The sequence below is a fragment of the Chelonoidis abingdonii genome, chromosome 9 (assembly GCF_003597395.2).
Source record: "Chelonoidis abingdonii isolate Lonesome George chromosome 9, CheloAbing_2.0, whole genome shotgun sequence".
Taxonomy (NCBI): domain Eukaryota; kingdom Metazoa; phylum Chordata; order Testudines; family Testudinidae; genus Chelonoidis; species Chelonoidis abingdonii.
Window position 1 is genome coordinate 36,898,018 of NC_133777.1, and position 20,200 is coordinate 36,918,217.

The following is a 20,200-nucleotide window of genomic DNA, read 5'->3' on the forward strand; positions in this document are numbered from 1 at the left end:
TATAGGGCAGGGGTGGGCAAACTTCTTGGCCTAAGGGCCACATCGGGTTTCCAAAATTGTATGGAGGGTCAGTTAGGGGAGGCCCCCACTCCCTATCTGACCCCGCCTGCTTTTTACCTCCAATGGCACCCAGGACTCCTGCCCCATCCACCCCACCCCCCGCTCCCTCTCTCCTGACTGCCCTTAGATCCCCGCCCCCTGCCACCCCATCCAACCTCTCCTCTCATTTCTGACTGTCCCCCCCGGGCCCCTGCCCCATCCAGCCACCCCAGTTCCCTGTCCTCTGACCTCCCCCGGAACTGCTGCCCCTGACCGCCCCCTGCTGCCCCATACAACCCCCCTCTGCTTCCTGACTGCCCCCCAGGACCCCTACCCCATTCAACCCCCCTGCCCTGGCTTCTGACCACCCCAGCCCTATCCACACCCCTGACCACCACCCCAAACTCCCCTCCCCTCTACCCACCTCCCCTGTTCCATGCCCCCTTACCGCTGCCTGGACCACCAGTGGCCAGCAGCCTGGAACACCAGTGGCCAGTGGCACTACAGCCGCACCGCTCAGAGCACCAGGACGGACAGCAGTGCCCCATGGCTGGAGCCAGCCATGCCACAGTGCAGTGCAAAGCACTGGGTCAGGCCAGCTCTGCAGCTGTGCTGCCGTCCAGAGCATTGTACTGGCGGCGCAGTGACCTGAGGCTGCCGGGGAGGGGGAACAGCAGGGGAGGGGCCGGGGGCTGACCAGGAGCTTAGGGGCCAGGCAGCAGGGCCCCACAGGCCGGATGTGGCCCACGGGCCGTAGTTTGCCCACCTCTAATCTAGGGGCTGTTAGAGTGACCCGCAAAGGGAGCAAGTGTGCCCCCTTGTGCTTCTCGCATGAAGAAGGCTGGAAGTGTTCTTTTAAAGTTGTTGGTTTTTCACATTATAAATCAAGTCTTGTCTGTCCCAGAGGGCTAGTCTCTGGCAGCTAGAGGGCTAGTGATAACAGGAGAGTGAAATCTGAGCAATGGGGTCTAGGTTTTTTGTCAGCCTTCTGATTTGGTTTGGTTTGGTTTTTGTTAACAATGAGTTAACTCCAGTGTTTAATGAAGACTTGGCTGAAAGGAAGTCAGAGGTTCCACTCCTTGCTCTTTCACCTAAAGTGCCAGAGCTCACCACAGACATCTCTGAGCAGGTTTGACATTCCCTGAGGTGTAGTGAGCGCCCTCCGTACCCTCCGACCGGAGGGGGCCCTGCAAGGAAGGGGGCCCCTAAAAGTGGCAAAAAAAATGTAAGGTATAACTAGGTAAGTGACATTTATTGACGCTATTGCACAATCCATGTCGGTTTTACTGACAAAACCGTGAATGTCATGGATAACATCTATAATGCTATTGCTACATCAGTTGTCCGTCGGTCAGTTATCGAATTTTAGTTGGACCCTTCAAAGAATGTTATTTGCGTTCATTCAATGGCGGTCGGCGATTAAATGCGTTATTCATTTAGTTTGTTTAGTTTTTTTATCTTTTTTCCACGCAGAAGGTGCTTTGTAGATATGTCTAATAGAATGATAAGACGGAGCTAGTAACGAAAGGCAGCCCAAGAGATGCGAGATAGGAATTTGAGAAAATTCCAAGTTGTCAACATATTTTGCGCTGCAATGCCACGTATATTGGTAGCAGGCACTTGAAGAAATAGAAAACAGCACTAGCAGCGACGCTTGTATACCAGAGTATCCAGAAGTTGTTCACGTAGTGATGGGTTCGAGAGGTGACAGCCAGTTGTTCTACCATAAACAAACTGTGACATATATTCATGCTGCTGCCGGAAAGAGTATCTGGAATCTGACCACTGATGATGATCAGGAGATTGGCCATCTAAATATTGGACAGCAAGTGTGTGACATTGTGCGCCGGGTGGCCCACACAGCAGAATGAGGAAAGTTACGAATTTCCATTCCGAGGAGACGGAGGTTCACAAGTACTTCATGTCTATCAAACCATGGCAAAATGGCGCTGAGAAAATAAGACGTTCATGGTTATGTTACTAGTTCAGAAGATGCCTTTTTTGTTCTTGTTAGTAAATCTATTTGTCACTGGTATACCGCTACGTCGTGGAACATCTGCTTGGAGCACTGTCAAAGACTTCAGCGCATGAAACAGCGCAAAAGGTCATTCCAGAGATGCTATGGTGAAATGGTTTACCTTCGGCATGAGCGCTAGTAAACCGTAGCTCTATGACAACTCGAATTTGGTGGCGTGGTCTTATTTTTCTGAAAGTAATAGAGATTTCTCAGGGAGAAAATTGTTGTCCAAGATATGGTTTTATGTCGTTATTTTCTTATGTTCCGAAAGGAAATCTTGCATGTTGTCGAGGAATAAGTGATTCGGTTCGTAAAATATGGCAATTTTGAGACATGATATTGCATGTGCTTGCAAAGTAGTGATACTGTCGCTCAGGCGAACTTTTTACAGTGTGATGTAAGAAGGAAGACACATGCTCAGTACCTCAGTCCACGATCCAAACGAGCTGATTCAACTTGTGTTGCCAAGTAACATTCAGAAGGTGCAACATAGCGCAACTTAAAAAGCAAATATTTATTCAGTTCTTTTGGACTGTACTCCCGACGTGTCACATGAAGACAGATGGTCTGTGGGTGTTACGCTATTGTTGATTGCAACGGTGAAGATGGGTGTCAATTATTCGTGAATCGTGTTGTTGGTTTCTCTAATGCTTCATTAGTACAACTGGCAGAGGCTATTGGAAGCGTTTCTTGAACAAGGCAGAACACACTTAGGACAAGTATTGACATTGTGACATGTAGAGCCAACGCTTATGATTTAACGGCGTGCAAATATGAGAGAAGTAAAGATAAACAGGTTCAGCCGATGTACTAGAAATAAGATTGGACGTGCCTGTGTATGCTACATTGTGGAGCCTCAACACTTGGATTCTTGTGATCCAGCCGCGCGCAAAGCATCGAAATATTGCTTGTGACTTTTTCGGTCTGATTATTAACAGAATATACGTTATCTTTCTTCTTCACCTTCACGTTGGATATTATCTTCAAGAACACTTGCCAATATCTGTTAGGGTTATCGGACACTCGTTGGGAGCGAATTGATGCTGTGAAGGCCATTGTGTTATCACCTTGAATGAATTGTGCAATGCTTTGTCATTCTTTGCGGAGAACATGGCGCTCGCAAAAGAAAGATGGCAATACAGCAACAGAGCCGGTGCGCTTTTAGACCATTTGACTACTATTAAGTGGCCTTTTGTTCTACTGTGTACAGTGGTGCGATTCTATACATTTTCCGTCAATAGAACAGCAATATAATTCAGTCACCAGATGCTGTCAATTGACGTACTGGGCAAAGGCAAGAAGTAACGGTGCTACAATGAGTTTTGGAGACTATCGAAAATACAGGATGATACTGTGGCACAAAATGCAGCTTGAAATGGCAGAGCATATGGGTATTGAGCAGGTTGTTTCCAGAAACCAGGGTGCGAGTGTAAGAAGAGAATGTTTGATTACGAATGTGCTATGATTCGGTCGTCTTTCTGCCGAAGAGAATTCAAATCGCGTTTTCTTGCTTCTCACTGATCAGCCCATATCTTCTGTTTCGTCGCGATTTGACCAAACTCGTGGACGTGGTATAAGTTGTTTGGATTTCTGCTACAACGCTAACAGCCTGAAAGCAGTGTCACAGAGAAAATGAACTGGAGAATCACAGCCAAAAATTTTGAAGAAAAATGGTTGAGACATTTGATGCCAAGCGAACTAAAAATGGAATTGATCTTTTTATTTATGGTCATCGAGAAGAGAGAGACTTGTCACGGAAACATTTTTTACTTACAATATACAAGAACACTTCAGGAGATATATCCGAATCTGCATTTGCATCAGAATTCTTCTGACCAACACCAGTTACTGTCGCTGGTGCTGAAAGAGCTTCAGCAGAATGACAATGATTCAAGAATATCTGCGCTCAACCATGACAGATGCAGGCTTCTGCCCGCTTGCATTATCTCAATCAAAAACAAGATTGCAGTTCTCTGGACTATGCGCATTGATTAACCAATTTGCGGAGAACAAGTCGAAAGACAGCGCTGTGCGTAAACGGCATACATGTACATGTAGGCCTATGTATACATAATATGACCCTGTATATTGTATAAAATAAATACCGCATTCCAGTTTCTGCATTGTAAGGGGCCCCGGACATACGTTCGGAGGGGGCCACGTTCTTTGTTGCTACGGCCCTGGACATTCCTCATATTTCCAAGGTAAGAAGCAAGCAGTTGTAACCCTTCTGCCCGTCTGAGTTGGCAGCAACAAGGGCCAGGTTCAGTATCTAGGGGTTTCATTTCAATAACACAATGCAAAACTGGCTTGAACCCCCACCCAGTGACCTGGGACAATTACGTACCACCCTCTGAGTGCCTCTAAGAATACATACTTCCCCTCCCGCAAGCTCAGAGTCTGAGTGTAGCAAAATCCTTTTAATAAAGGAAGGAAACAATTCAGCATTATATCTTCAGTCCTCTGCCTTAACACAGCACTCAGTGATTTCAGCTTGTAGTAGGGGAACTTCAGTGCTGGTGCTCCATTGGCCCAACATGAATTCAGCTTAGCAGCTCCTAACTAGACTCCTAATAGAATCAAAATTAGTTTTGATATTCTACAGGGGCAAAGCAGCACTGCACTTAGTACTTCAGACCCACACCACCAGCCCTTCTCAATTCACTGGGTTTTGGAACCCATGTCCGTTGTCTAGCGAATGCTACTTAGTTGATGATGAGTTCCACTGTCCTTGATTCACATAATCAGGATAACAACACTTTATTCTTCCGGCCCCAATAACAGAGAAACTGGGGATCCCACAGCAGCCAAAGTGACCATTTGGGCTGCTGTGGGCTCATGCTAGGCAGGGTGGGTGTGCCTATGCAAACAAGATCAGCCCCTGAAGTTCTTTTCCACAACTCATCACCATTCACCACCAGATGTCAGGGTAGAGCTCATCCTGACTCTGCTTACACAGTTATCATACCATCGTCCCCACCCAAGTTTAGAAACCCTTTCAGGCCTCTGTATTCAGCAAAGCAAGGCAGAGCCTCCTTTTCTTTTTAGGAATTTCTTGCAGGTCATCTCTTTGGGTACGAAAGCTTATGCCCAAATAAATCTCTTAGTCTTTAAGGTGCCACCAGGCTCCTTGTTGTTTTTGTGAATACAGACTAACACGGCTACCGCTCTGATTCTCAACCTTCACACCCTCAACAAAGTCAGCCTCCCATATCACTTCCTCTCCATCCCCACCTGCTCACTCAGAACTGCAGTCACACCCTCCATCCTGTGAGTTCCCTGTACCTCACAGCATTGCTTCTGCCTGGCTAAATGAAGATGAAGAGCAGTGCTTGCAAGCTGTCTAACAAGTCCTTTTCGACAGTAGGAAGTGCGCCACTAGGACAGCCTACTTAGCAAAATGGAAAAGGTTCTCAGTGTGGTCATTTGCTCACAGGACTCAACCGACAGAGGCTTCCATCCAGGACATCTTGGAGTACCTGTTACATCTTTGGTAATCGGGCCTCGCGTTCAGTTCACTGAGAGTGCATTTGGCAGTGATTTCAGTGTTCCATCCCCCAACTCAAGGGAAGTCATTTTTTTCCAATGCCATGGTGACAAGATTTCTGAAGGGTCTTCTCCACTTACATCCTTCAGTCCGAGAACCGGTTCTCTTGTGAGACCTAAACACGATTCTGGTGTCTCTGATGGAGCCTCTATAAGAGCACCTTGCATCCTGTCCACTGCCCCTTCTGGTTCAGAAAACTGTGTTCTTGATAGCCGTCACTTGGGCAAGAAGTGTGTGTGAGTTCCAGGCCCAAATGGCTGAGCCACCTTACCCTCATTTTTCCAAGGATAAGATAACACTGTGACCATCAGTTTCATCTGAAGCAGATGGTGTATTTACCTGTGTTTCCCTAAGCCACACTCTTCCCCAGAACAACAGCACCTTCATGCTCTGGCTGTCAGGTAATAGCTAGACTTTTATCTAGACAGGACTAAACCATTTCATGTTTCGCCTCACCTCATCTGTTCGTGTCATATGCAGACCTCATGAAGGAGCAAGCAGTCTCTGCACAGACCATCTCTAGATGGATAACATCGTGTACCAAGGCTGAGTATGAGAGAGATTCAGCTATGCCTCCTCAGCGGATACAGACTCGCTCCATGAGAGCACAGGCAACATCGATAGCGTTGCTCAATGACATTTCCATACTGGACATTCATAGGGCAGCCATGTGGTTGTCCATACATATTTATGGACCACTGTGCTATTACCTCATCTTCCAGAGCAGACACAGGCCTTGGAAAGGTGGTCTTGCGATCCGTACTGCAGTAGACTGTGAGCACCACCTCTGGTGTTCGTGAGTCACCTAAGTTAAAGATACATCTGCCTCTATTTGAAGAGGAAGAAATGGTTACTTACTGTAACTGTGCTTCTTCGAGGTGTGATGCAGACATGTGTTCTACGACCCACCCTCCATCCCCTCTGCATCAGAGTCTCTTCTCATGGACTTTCAATGCAAAGGAACTGAGGGGGGATTGGGGCGGCGCTGACTCATATAGTCAGGTGGGGCCACAGCCATGAGGATCATGCACCACCCCTCCATGGGTACTGCTAGAGAAAAGTCTCCAGTGCACTGGGCATATACATACCTAAGTGGAATACACGTCTCGATCGCATCCCGAAGAACCAGTTACATTAAGTAACGATTTCTTCCTTTATGCCCTTTTCCCAGAGCCAGGCAAATGCCACAAAACTATGCAGCATTCATCTGTATTTCATTGATTGCACCTGGGGAGATGAAAAGCAACAAGGAGCTTGTACTAAGCGTCTTAAAGCTGCCACATATATTGTTCCACTTAACTTCTTCTACCACAGGTACATAGAGGGAGCCTCTCAGGATGCATTTTGGGGGATGAATCACCTACTGGATGTGCTTGCTGAATAAATGAATCTGAGTTACAAAGAACCTGGGTGAAGATGTAGATCCGCAGCCCTTAGAAGCCTCCCAGTCATTTTTTCTGAGACTTTAGTCTGGAGGTAACATTTTCCTGCTAGACATTATGAACAGAATAATCTGCATACAGTGTAACAGTGTGCTGCCTAGACAGCAGGAACTGTCACTCTTAAGACTGGACATGTGTTTGGGAGCTTCCCTGTAGTTGAGAGTTTTATGTCAAAATGTTATCAGTCCTCTCCATGAAATCCTGCTTATGGCTTTTTCATAGACTCATAGAGTTTAATGCCAGAAGGGATCATTTAGTCTGACCTCCTTATTTCACAGGCCATTACATTTCACCCAGTTACCCTTGTATTGGACCCAATAACTTGTGTGTCCTGTGATACAGCATGGCCAGAGGGCAGCATGAGAGTGTTAGCAGGGGGCCTTATTCCCTGCCAAGGGAGGAAGGTTTGCTTTAGATTAACTAGAACACCTGTAGCCATTTAGAGCACCTGACTCCCTTAGGCACTGACTTCAGTCATGTGATAAAAACCCCTGCTTCAGTCGACAATGGGGGAGTTGAAGGAGGAAGGTTGGATTGGAGCAGAGTGCGGTTGCAGAAGTTGGAGAAGAGAAGAGTTTGATAGAGAGAAATAGAAGTTTGGAGGAGTGCTGCGGTGGATTGTGAAGTCCAGAAGAAACCCTAGGAAGGGGCACCAGGCTTGGAGAGGCAGAAGCCCTTCACAAGCTGAGGTAGGAGAGGGAAGTAACCCAGGAGAAGGAACCGCTAAGTCAAGTGGTCACCCACCCCTCAGGGCCCCTGGGTTGGGACCTGGAGTAGAGGGCGGCCCAGGTCCCTCCCTCTCCATCCCCTCCTCCAAGGACACTAGTGGAGTGAAGAACGGTCAGAGGCAAGCAATAGCACCCTGAACCTACCCCAGAGAAGAGAAAGCGCGAGACCCAGCAGAACAGTACCGGCAATTTGCCACAGTCCCTAAAGCTGTCTTCCAGAGAGGCATACAGTCTTGGTTTGAAGACATTGAGAGCTGAAGAATACACTACTTCACTTGGTCATTTGTTCCAGTAGTTAATCACCCTCATGGTTAAAATTTGTGCCCAATTTCTAATTTGGATTGGTCTGGGTTTAGCTTCCATTAGTCCTTATTATGTGTTTCTCTGAAGAGCCCTTTAGTACCTCGTATTTTTCTCTCCTGGAAGATACTCATGTACTGCAATCAAGCATCTCTCAATCTTCTTTGATAAACTAAACAGACTGAGCTGTGTGTAACTAGAGTGCTGCTTCCTTGCAAGTGTGTCAGCAGGCGGGAGATTACTGTAGAGTTTATTATGTGTGGCAAGAAAAGCCATTTTATATAATTGGATGTGTGACCCAGCCTGAGGAACTGTCACATTGGTATAAGGTAGCCATGGAAACACAGGGCCTGACTCACCAGCGTAACTTCACTTCAGCAGAGTTACTCCAGATTCTCACCAATATGAAAGAAGTTGGATTCTGCAGAAAAGGCATGTTACAGACGCATGTGTGTGCACACACCATGTCTCACTGCTGTAACTTAGGCCATAGCATGCTCTTTGCATGTACGTTCCGTCAGTGATTATGTGGTACATGCTCTGTGTGGCCATGAAAAATAACTGGAGCATTTCTTTGTCTTCAAAGCACCATGCACACATGATGCTGTATAAATACTAATCTCAACCACCACTGGGTGGGAACTTGGCAAAGGATGGGCCATTGGAGCTGAAAACATCAATGAAAGGATGTGGAGTTACAATTTGGGTGCTGATGGCCACCTCACCTGGTCGGTTGCTAAATGGCACAGATTTAAAAGAGTCCATGTAGCATGCCAATATCTAAAATAAAGTAACAGCACAATGAGGATTATGGTGTAAAAAATCTAGTTCAAGAGAAAAAATGTGTATGAAACCATCAAGGGCTATGTGTGTGTGGTGGTGGTGGCGTAGTACTTTATGAACTATAAGTAAGGCTACATTTTAGTCACAGGTATTTTTAGTAAAAGTCACGGACAGGTCACGTGCAATAAACCAAAATTCATGGCCTGTGACCTATCCATGACTTTTACTATATACCGCTGACTAAAATTTAGGAGAGGGGTTGCCTGGGGTGCCGCAGGTGCTGGGGGAGAGCGGCCCAGGTGCTTCTGGAGCGGGGGGCAAATGGCAGCATGTGGCCCGGGACCCCCGCGGGTACTGGGGGTGGGGGTTGGAGGGCTGGCAGGTTCCCTACCTGGTTCTGTGCCTCCCTCCCACCCCCAGCAGCAGCAGAGTTTGGGTGTGGGAGGGGGTTGGGGCATGGAACGGGGTGAGGCGGGCTCTGGGTGGTGCTTACTTGGGGGCTCCCCAGAAGCAGCTACATCCCCCTCACCCAGGTCCTAGGTGGAGACGTGGCCTGGCAGCTCTGCATGCTGCCTCCACCCAGAGCACTGGCTTTGCAGCTTTCATTGGCCGGGAACTGCATCCAATGGGAGCTGGGGGGTGGAGGCACCACACCTCCGCCTAGGAGCTGACCGAGGGGGGATGTTGCCAATTCCAGGGAGCCCCCTAGGTGAGTGCTGCCCAGAGCCCTCCTCACCCTGTCCTGTGCCCCAACCTCCTGCCTCTTCCCACACCCAAACTCTGCTGCTGGGGGCAGGACAGTGGCCCGAGAGTGTGCGACTAGCACAGGGGCACAGATTTAATGGTCACGGAAAGTCATGGAGTCTGTGACCTCCGGGACAAACTCGCAGCCTTAACAATAAGGCATGGGGTAGAGTAACCCCATGAATCAAGCTAACGAGATGAGGAGTAAGCCTTCTTCTGAGCCCCATGGCATTGAAGGAGCATTGGGGTCCAACCCTGCTGTAGTTTGCCTTGATGATGGTGCATGATTATGCCTCTGGAGAGCAAGCTATGAGCTTTATCTCCCCAAGGGTTATTTATTCACACAGCAGCTCCTTAGTTGCTCTGTGTTAATGAAGTGGAGAGGCGGGCATGTTCTCATCGTGTTTCTCTCTCTGCTGCCCAGGGAGACCCAACAAACGGATCGTGGGGACAATGCAAGGTGGAGAGACAGAGGATGATGTAAGTAGGAAAAGATCTTGTGTGGGCTGCAGGGCATCTTTGATTGTCCATCACTGATGGCACTTGGTGGTGACAGACCTGCTCCCACAGCACTAGATGGCAGTGTTCCCCTGACAAATCTTCATCACGCAGGCATTCTCCCCCCATTCCCCTCCCATCCTTACCGTACACATCCTCACAGCCTCCCTCTCCTGCATGTTGTTTCCCTGTTTTCTTTATTTAGCCTGTTTAGTCTCTGTTGCTTCTCCATTGCCCTAACTCCATTCTGTACCTTGTTAGTAATGACAGATCTCCTATCTGTGCTAGAACTCCTAGCCCCGCCCACTTCTGTTCTGGCCAGCCTTTGAGCCTGAGGCAGCAATGGGGTGGCGAGAAGGGTTGGGATTTTCAGCACAGGCGAGGGGATGTAGGCACGTTCATTTCAATGGAAGCTGTGTCTCTGTATCCCTAGGCTGCTTTGAAAATCCTATCGTGGCTCTTTAAGACCTGAAAAATGGCTTGTTCTAGGGGGAGGAAGGAGTCTAGCAATATTGCCCTCAGGCTACTGTTGGGAAGGCGATTGTGCTGCGATTTCCTTCTCCCGGTCCTGCTGCCCAGCTGGGAGATTGGATGGGGAGCTGCTTCTGCCTTCTGCCCCCTGCTGTTGGAGGAGAGATGGGACCAGAGAAGGGACAGTGAAGGCTGATCCTGGTGACTAGAGGCTAGACAGGCCATGCTAGGGGTCAAAGTACCCCCACCTAAGACCCATCAGGGAGCAGGCAGACACTCTAGCTGCTCCACTCACCCCTTTAAGGCCTAGTTAGCTTGTGTCCTCCGTCAGTTGGGGCCCTGCCCTCTGCTGTCATTCTGTCAGTGACAGCAAGATGGGCTCTGTGCAGTGCTGCTAGTCCGAGGGAGAGGGACCAGGCTGCTAATGGCAGGAAGCGGAGCCCTGCTGTCCAAAACCAGCAGTGGGGCTCTGCCTGCTCTGCCATTCGTAAATCTCCCTCTCAGCGCTGCTTGGACTCGCTCAGACTGAAGCCGGTATTAGGTTCTCAGAGGTGATGTTTCTTTGCTATAAAGTATTTGGACTTTCCAAAAACTGTTGACAAAGCGCCTCCCCAGAGGCTGCTAAGGAAACTTGCCCAGTGTGAGAGGAAGGAGCTGTCATGAATCAGAAAGGGCCTATGAGAGAGAGAGAGAGAGAGAGAGAGCGTGCAAAGAGCAGGAACTAATGGTGAATTATCAGCCTGGCAAAGATTAACAATGGGAGCTTCAGAGTTCAGGACTTGGAGCAGTTGGATTGAATCTCACGGGACCCACAGACTTGCCCCTGTGATCCATTCATTTGTGACCTCTAGGCTTGCTTAGTGCACCCCAGTATCCCTTGGAATGAAGCCACATGCCCTGACAAAGCTCTAACTAGCACGAAATGCAGTAGCCCTCCTGCTTAGCAGCACAGCTCTAGTAAATATAATACCCTGGCACTCCAGACTGGTTTTCCGTTGAACAGTCTGGTTCAAGGTCTCAGTCCTGCCATTCAAAACCCCCCCATAGAATTGGCCCTGTCTGCCTAAGAGACACCTCTCCCTCCACGACCAGGATCTCAGGCACAAGCATGTGGGAGACAGAATTTAAAATAGGGTGGGACCTACACTGTGGAACTCACTGCCACAAGAGACAGGAATGACTGGGGACGTCCCAACATTCACAGCTGAATGCAAAACCCATCTCTGTTGTGGCTTCTCCACAGAAGGTCTGTCCCCTGCCTCAAACACACCCCAGCGAAACTGAGCTATACAAGCGGTTTCTCCTGCCAGCAGAGAAGAAGGTTTGTTCCTGTTCGAGGTGTGTTTGATAGCTTTGGGGATGCTCAGATACTGTGATGATGAGGGCATCTGAGTCCTAGCTCAATAGACCAGCTCCCAGTGTTCTTTCTGCTCAGGACCCAGTGGAGTGAAGGAGAGAGTGACCCCTAGCCATCACCCTCACGTTCTGTCTGGGCAGGAATTCACCAGGTCTTGCTCAGCAATTCGCTTCTGGCTTGAATTGGTTTGTTTAAGTTCATTTTGCTGCCTCCTGGGAAATGACTCGTTCTCTTAGTGTTTGGACTGGAGACACCCACACTCTTGTGCAGGAGGCTGGCAGGTGACAAGTTCCCTGAATACCTGGTCTCCAGCCAATCCCCATCTGGCTCTCTGAGGAGTACAACCTCCCTCCGGTATCAGCAGTATCCAGGGAAGGAAGCGTAGTTATCTCCAGGCGCAGGGCATGGATGAGTGAGCTGGATATCTCACCTGACTTACAGCCCTTGTAAGGCAGCTCTTAGTGAGCTTTGGTGGGGGTCTTTTGCTGCAGCAGGGAGAATGCAGGAACAGTCTAAAGAGAGAGCCCTCTCACTCGGCATTCTGGGGGCTGGACTCCTCAGTTAGTATCTGGGGCTGCACCTGCTTGGGAAAGCTTTCTGCCTGTCTGGGCACTCCCTGCCCCATCATTGTAGTATCTGAGGACACCACCAAGGTCAGCAATGATTTATCCTCACAGCCCCCCAGGAGGGAGAGACAGAGCAGCCCTATTTTACAGGAAGAGGAGTACTGGGGTGCAGAGAAGGGCAGTGCCAGAGTTGGGAGTAGACCTGGGTCTGCTGAGTCCCAAGCCAGTGCTTCAGTCCTAAGACAAGTCTTTTTTCTGCCATAAAGCTTGCAAAGGCCCTCTCAGCCTATTGCCCACAGGAGCAAGTGTTCCTCCAGGCACCCCATGGGGCCCAGACTCCTTCAGCAGGGGGAAAGGTGCTGATCACCGCACGACTGTCAGGGACTGGGGGATGGGCATCAGAGCCAATACTTAGAGCCATAGGCATAAGGCTTAAGGAGTGTAGCCAAAGTCAATAGCTGGGGGCCAATGCCTAGTGTCAAGCCAGACTCAATAACCAGGAACAGAGGTAGGAGCGAGGAACGAGCCAGACCAGGCATCTGATTTGTTAATTCCTTCTACTGCCTCCAGACTTAAATGGAATGTCTGGACCAATCAGAGGCCATAGAAGGAGCTGCCAGGCATCTCTGCTGGGAGCTGCACTTTCTGCGTGATGGGTTTCGCAGGACTTATGGTGCATTGACCATGGCTCTGCCCAAGCTGGCTGGTGGAAGCACTGTCCTGCCTCAGACCTGGGTTCAAGACTCTCAAATCCTCCCAGCAAGCAGGGAGGGGTCCCCCTCCAGACTGGAAGGTGCATTTTGTCTTTGTTCACCTTCCTCTGCACCAGCCTGTGCTGGCCAGAGCCAGACTATTGGCTCCCTCCATGGACTCTTGGCCTGAGCCAGGACAGGGATACTGTCTAGCCCCTCAGGCCAGGCCCTGCACAGCTGCTTTCTCTCATTCTTGCTCTCGCCTGTCCACTTCCTTTTGTCCTTTTCTCATCTTTCTGTTTGTCACCACTCTAGGCAGAACAGGAGAGGCCAGGAGGAGTGGGGCCTGTTGCCCCCTCTCCCCTTCAACTCCTCCTTTTGGCACCTGTCCAGTCCCAGCAGCCACCCAGGCGTGGAGCTCCAGAGGCCCCAGCTCAGTAGCTCTCAGCAGCAGCTGCTTCAGCTCCTCCTGGAGCAGCAGGTACCAGGGCTCAGCCATAACTACATGACTCCACCAGGGACAGACCCTCAGCCATATAGGGGTCAAAATATAGAGAAAGAAACCCAAGGAAAGGAAGGGTTAAATCCACTAAGGGAGAGAACCAGGCCACGAAGTAGGGCAGGCTGGGGGGAGAACACAGCAAAGGGACAGAGCTGGCGAGAGCTGTACACTGGAGCCAACGGCTGTGTGCCTGGCCTCCCAGCCTGCTTTGCTTGTGTATCATAGAATCACAGATTAGGGCTGGAAGAGACCTCAGGAGGTCATCTAGTCCAACCCCCTGCTCAAAGCGGGACCAACCCCAACTAAATCGTCCCAGCCAGGGCTTTGTCAAGTCTGACCTTAAAAACCTCTAAGGAAGGAGATTCCACCACCTCCCTAGGTAACCCATTCCAGTGCTTCACCACCCTCCTAGTGAAATAGTGTTTCCTAATATCCAACCTAGACCTCCCCCGCTGCAACTTGAGACCGTTGTTCCTTGTTCTGTCATCTGCCACCACTGAGAACAGCCAAGCTCCATCCTCTTTGGAATCCCCCTTCAGGTAGTTGAAGGCTGCTGTCAAATCCCCATACACATTGCCTTCAGGGCAGGGCCTGGGTTTCCTTTCTATCCGTCCAGCACACAGCCCACCACGGCAGCTACCGTAATAATGATAATCATCCTCATTGGGCCTGGCTGCCTCGGCCTGTGCCAGGGCAGGACACCTCCTGTGGCAGCTGAGCTATGTGCTGCAAGAGCAGAAACACGATCTCGGAGTTGGTGAGCTGCTTCCTGAACCTGTAGCTCTGGCTGAGCTGCTCCTGGGACCAGGCGCTGGGGGCTGCTGCAGGGGCAGAGAAGGAAGGTGGGTTTCAAGAAGCTGCCTGCTGCCCCAGGCCAGCATGTTTGCAGTGGGGAGCAAAGTGAGCCCAGGTTTGCTTTCTTTACCCACCTGCTCCTCTCTTCTGTCCCCGCCCTGCCTTTCTCAACCAGTCTGGGACCCCCCTTTCAGGGAGAAGCTCTGTTCTCTTCAAGGGAGCCTGGCTCCTGGCAGACAGTCATGCAGGACAGCCTGCAGACGTCTAGCTCTGGTGAGCAGCCCATCTCTGGGCCCCACTGCCCTGTGTATGCTGTTTGGAGTTGGCTTTCCAGGTTCCATCCACGTTCCCAGCATCCGTCCCTGTAGCATCACGCTTTGCAGCAAACAGCTCAGACATTGTGCACAGCACCCTCAGCTGTGAGCAGCATCTGCTGCTGCCTCCTTCCCTTGCTCTCACTTTGGTTGCATTCTGTTTGCTTTTCTTTTTAATGTTTTTCCCTTCTCCATCTCCCATTGTTCTCTCCACTCTCGGTCTCCAAGGTGGGATCAGCCCAAGCCCAACCAGGTAAACACAAGACCTCCAGCACCAAGGCACAGGTGGGTTTGTCTCCTGCAGTTTGTTTCCTCACCCTTATTCTAGGGCACTCAGCAGTTCCCTCTATGGTCCTGCTGCCCCCCTGGATTCAGCAGTGGTAACAAAATCCATTGTCACCACTCCACTGGGGGCCTGGAAAGGAGGTCTTCAGCGGCATGAGTGGAGCAGCCACTGCCTAGCAAAGTGGGAGATTGGTGCTGAAAGCTGTGTAGTGTCTTTAGTTCCCACTGGTGGTGAGGGCCCCAGTCTCTGATCATTTCTGAGAGTCAGCAGCTCCAGCCTGTGCTGTTGGCTCAGTAACGAAGCCATATTCAGAATCCCTGTTGCTGCTCCCTATGCCAGATCCAAAACTGGACCCCGCCCCACTGTGTGCTTCTCAGGATGGGGGGAAGTGGTTCTGGTTAATTTCAGCACAGGCGGGGAATGTGACTGCAGTTCCTCTCAGCACAGGGTGATGTGCAGGTTTCTCCAGTGCCAAGTTTCTGGGCACACAGAAGCCATGTACATTGCAGGCTTTGTACGTTTTGTCCATTGAAGATAGCACTGGTTTGAGAAGGGATTGGCCATGAATTCTGTACTCACTGCTTTTTTACAGGAGTCGTCGGAGGATAGTGAGATTGACCTGGACGATGATGAAGATGATGATGAGGATGACCTTGAAGATGACAGCATGGAAATCTCTCCCAGCAAGGCCAATCGCCGGGCCAGGAAGCCAGAGCCACTGGAAGAGAGTGATAACGACTTCTGACTCTCCTTCCGAGGTGGAGCCACTCAACATCTCGAGATGGAAACTTCTGCCAGCGAAAAAGTTGGGAATGTAACACACGCTGCTGTGCCCTCAGGTATTTTATATAGGAAGGAAATTTGGAGTCGGTAAATAATAAAACTATGTTCACAGTGACACTTAAACGTTAATTGCCAATCTCCTTCCCTGCTCATCTTTCCCAAAATGTGACTCAATCTGATGATAATTAAAAGTGACGTGATATTAAATACTTGTTTCCTTAACCTGTTGGAAAGTGGGATTGTATCTGAGTGTTAGAACTGGAGTTCCACATTCCATGATGCCAAAGGTTTGAAAACCGCTACCAGATGGTGGTTTAGGCCTTGTCTACACACAAACCGGTACCAGTGTAACTAATACTGGTTACAACTGATGCAAAACTCTTGTGTGGGTACATTTGAATTGATTTAAACCTGCTTTGTGTTGATTTAGCCAAAACTTATTCCTTACCAGATTAAGAGCTTGTTCCCACACAGAGGTTTCACCAGTTTAACTATAGGTGTGATATTAAACTGATAGAGGTAAGCCGTTGCAGAACAGTGTGTGGATGCTGTTATATTGGCATAAACCCATTTTATATCAGTAATTTAACTTAAATCTCTCAGGAAGAGGGTTAAGCAAAACTGCAATAACCCACTCTTGAGCCACCATCACAGGGCTTTGCAGCAGTTGAATTAAATCAGCATAAGCATCAACCCTTTACTTAAAGTCCTGAGCCTGTACATAGACCAGGCTGTAGTCTCTTGCAATGAGTGCAGTTAAATAAGTCCAAAGCTTGTCTAGCTGCCATGGGTTTGCCTTCACTGCAAGGCGTGCCTTACAAGACCTTCCTTCTTTGGATGTCTTTTGCATGATACCTCCCGATATGACAACTGGGTAGAGCTTCTCTTCCATAAACAAGCCTAAAAAGTCACAGAAGTCTATTCTGCTGTCCTCCTGCATGCTATACAAGCTGTTTTGTTTATCTAGATCCCCGTGTTTCAGAAATAAATGTATTTTCTGCATTGATTCATGTGACTTTTTTTAATGAGACATTTTAGTAGGTTAGGCTGGTGCAATTCTTGTTGAGAAACCATGTAGGTTAGAGAAAGCTCGAGTGCATTCACTTCATGTGTCAGTTATGACTGCCTCACTTGCTTGTCAGCTCTGCCGTAGAATGGCATAGCCTCACGGGAGCAGACATTACTGCTTGATTAGAGCACTTCACCTTGGCACTTGTTCATCAGGACAGTTGAGTGGCCCAGTTTTGTTCCCGTATTGCTGGCACCTTGCTGGCCTGGCATGTTGTACATCTGGAAATCTGCCCTTGTTTTCCCTACATCTGCAGTACAGACGTGCGTCTATCCCTCTTCATTATTAGTACTGCAGGAAAGAAGGAACATTAAGTAGTTCGAGGTGAATTTCTTCATGCCACCCACCCCAGCCATTCCTTTCACACCAGTGTGGTGCCAGTCAACAGAACAAGGAGATTGACGTCTCACTTTCTGTTGGTGCACAAGGAACCATCTTTTTTTTCAGTGTACGATGGGGTCTTGGTCCATGACGAGAGCTCCTAGGTGCTACAGTAACACAAATCAACACCAATAATATCGCCACTCACCTAGACTTTAAAGACTTACCGTAACGGATTGCTAGGAGAGCTGTTTGCCTTATTGCACACCCAGTAAGTTAAAGGAGTTTTGCCATTTGCTTCAAAGGGACCACTGAGCCCCTGCCTTTCTGCTATGTGATTCCACAGGTGCTAGCTAGCTGCGAACTGTCAGATAGGCCTATGCTACACAATCCATCATGGAATCCCAGCGCCATTCCAACAGTTAGCAGGGGACCTGTGCTGTACCTCCACTTCCAACACTCTAGTTACATATTCTGCCTGGAATCTGCTGTGCACTGAAAGAGGCAGAGGCCATTGCTTCCACCACCCCCACCTAGCAAACCGATGTCGAACCCCAGACAGAGTTGCTGCTCATAAAATCAAGCCTGGTCCCCATGCTGTTAGTTACATATCCCATCTGTTATTGTCTCCCTTGTAACAATATCAGACAGAATCAAACATATTCTGTGTAGTAACACAGAGCACAGTACTGCCACCTAGCACTGGCCGTACACAGCTTCAGCCAAACAACAAGGCTGAAGTTTGGCTAACGTACTGCATCCAAAGACACCCCTTGAAGGCTCCAGAAACAGCCCTTAAGAGCACTCAGTGGCTTTGCCACTGAAAAGCTTTTCAAAAAAAATGTTGTTGCAGAAATCACTGACTCCGCTCACCCCGTAATGTCATGGCGCTGGGAATTCACGCTCATGGGGCTCGATTCGCCACAGCCTGCCCTTTGTGAAGCCATCTACACATGTGCAAAGGAAATGCAGCATGGGTTTGAAATGCTCCTACTGCTGTTCGGATTCCTGACGTGGACAGCCACTTCACTCAGGTGTCAAGTATGGCACAAACTGCAGCTTGGTGAGGGGTCAGGCCCGTTCATGCCAAACTGCTGCCAAGGAACAGGTCCCATTGTGGCAGGTGGCCCTAGTATCCTGCTGACCCCTGAGTGCAAGACCCCCATAGATTAGGGCATAGAGTCTGAGCATGGCATGGCTAAAGCCACCCTCCCCCCAACAACACACATACCCCCACCATCCCACTCCACCCCCCAGTAGATGAGGTTGGTAGCACATCTGCTGCCCCTGGGGAGAGACAGGCATGACAGGGAAGCCATTACAACAGACATTTGCTTAGCCAGCCCCCTTTTACTTGAAATACCTTCTGGTGGATAATGAGTAAATTTGCCGCAGTGTATCATTTGCATGGAAAGCTGCCTGCTTAGCTAAACACATTTCATTCCCTTGTGCCGCGAACAAGGGGTTCACTGAGCGCACTGCTGGGAACACTGAGCAACTGTACAGGCCTTCACTGCTGAACTCTGCTAAAAGGCTGGAGGAGACAGGCTACGGGGTGTGTTTGTGGTAGGTCTGAGCAGCGATTAAAAAAAAACCAACAAGCTCGCCTCTGCGTTTGCTGCTAAGTAAGTGGAAGTGAGTGCGGCCGAGGCCCGTGCTATTGTTAACCACCAGTCATGCATGAGACAGGCAATGTAGTCAGAGTAGGTGTGTACAGATCTTCAACAGCAGGGGCCCTGGAGGGCTGAAGTCAGGTGGTGTCTCCAGGAGCAGGCTGGATCTACAGGGTCCCCAGTAAGATGTCCCTTTCACCAGCAAGCAACACACAATAACAAGGGCTAGTTCCTATTTTAAGTATGGGAAAATCAGTGGAGGCCCAGCCTGCCTCCCCCCCCTTCCCCCGCCCCCACGCTGTGGGCTTGACAAAGGCTGTGTAGTGGTGACCAGCTGAGACAGCAGCTCACTGGGGCTCCCTACCTCGTTGTATGCAGCTCACTCAGCAAAGGGCTCATGGGAAAATGAACTGTTGCATAGCCCCTGGGAACACCGCAGGCCAGCCTCTGAGCTCGGCTTAGCATAGACACATATAAAGCCTAGCTGACTGCACTGATGCTGTGTTTACACCAGTGGAACTGAATTCACAGTGGCCTGCTGTTCTCAGTGAGGCATTTTCAGCGCCATGTTCATTCCTAGCTTTGGCTCATGCTCATACAGAGAGCTGGGGCCCTGAACAGTGTGCCACTCAGCATGGACTGATTGACCCAGGCCCCAGGCACACTGCAGCCAAAAACCACCGGCATAGCTCATTTATCGAGACTGGGTGAGTGAGGTAAGAGTCACTCCCATGACCTGAAGCAGAGCTCTGTGTACGCTCAATAGCTTGGTGCTCTCACCTACTGAAGTTGGGCCAATACAAGCTATTACCCCACCCACCTTGTCACGCTAATATCACATACACCTGAGGGCATTCTGTGCCAGAAAATTAGAAATGCTGCATCAAAAAATTAAAAATTCTGCACACGTTTTGAAATTCTGCAAATTTTGTCAAATAAATGTGGCTGCTGCAGCATAGCATTGGGGAGCACAGGCCACTGGCTGCACAGAGATGGGAGCTCAGTCTGCAGCCCCCTTGCCTCCTGCTGGGAAACAGACTCAGTGGTGAGGCTGCACCCAACTCTGACACAGCGCAAGAACTGACCCTGCCCCAGAAACACCCAAGGGCCCTGCCCCTCTGTGCCAGGTGCACAAGGTGTGGGCAGGCAGGCTCAGCAAGGCAGGGTCCAAATGTAGAAGGTCTTAATAGGGGGCATCCAGGTATGAGTTGAAAGGATTCTAGGTGGGGGTGGCTCAGTGGGGGATCCAGATGCGCAGGGGCTTGTTGGGGGGTTCTGCGTGCAACAGTAATGGGACTTTGCCGGGGCGGGGGGGGTCTAGGTGAAGATAGTG

The 20,200-nt window shown here is 49.6% G+C and overlaps 1 protein-coding gene across 1 annotated transcript in view; it reads left to right on the plus strand.

Annotated features, from left to right (window-relative positions):
• The window catches only part of CLUAP1 (clusterin associated protein 1), a 187,776-nt gene extending 170,906 nt beyond the window's left edge, over positions 1 to 16,870 (plus strand). Inside the window, exons 11-12 of the mRNA XM_075069375.1 lie at positions 10,025 to 10,080; positions 15,674 to 16,870. Coding sequence (XP_074925476.1) covers positions 10,025 to 10,080; positions 15,674 to 15,826 — 209 coding nt within the window. The 3' untranslated portion in view covers positions 15,827 to 16,870. The remainder of the gene's footprint in view (positions 1 to 10,024; positions 10,081 to 15,673) is intronic.
• Positions 16,871 to 20,200: the final 3,330 nt, after the last annotated feature.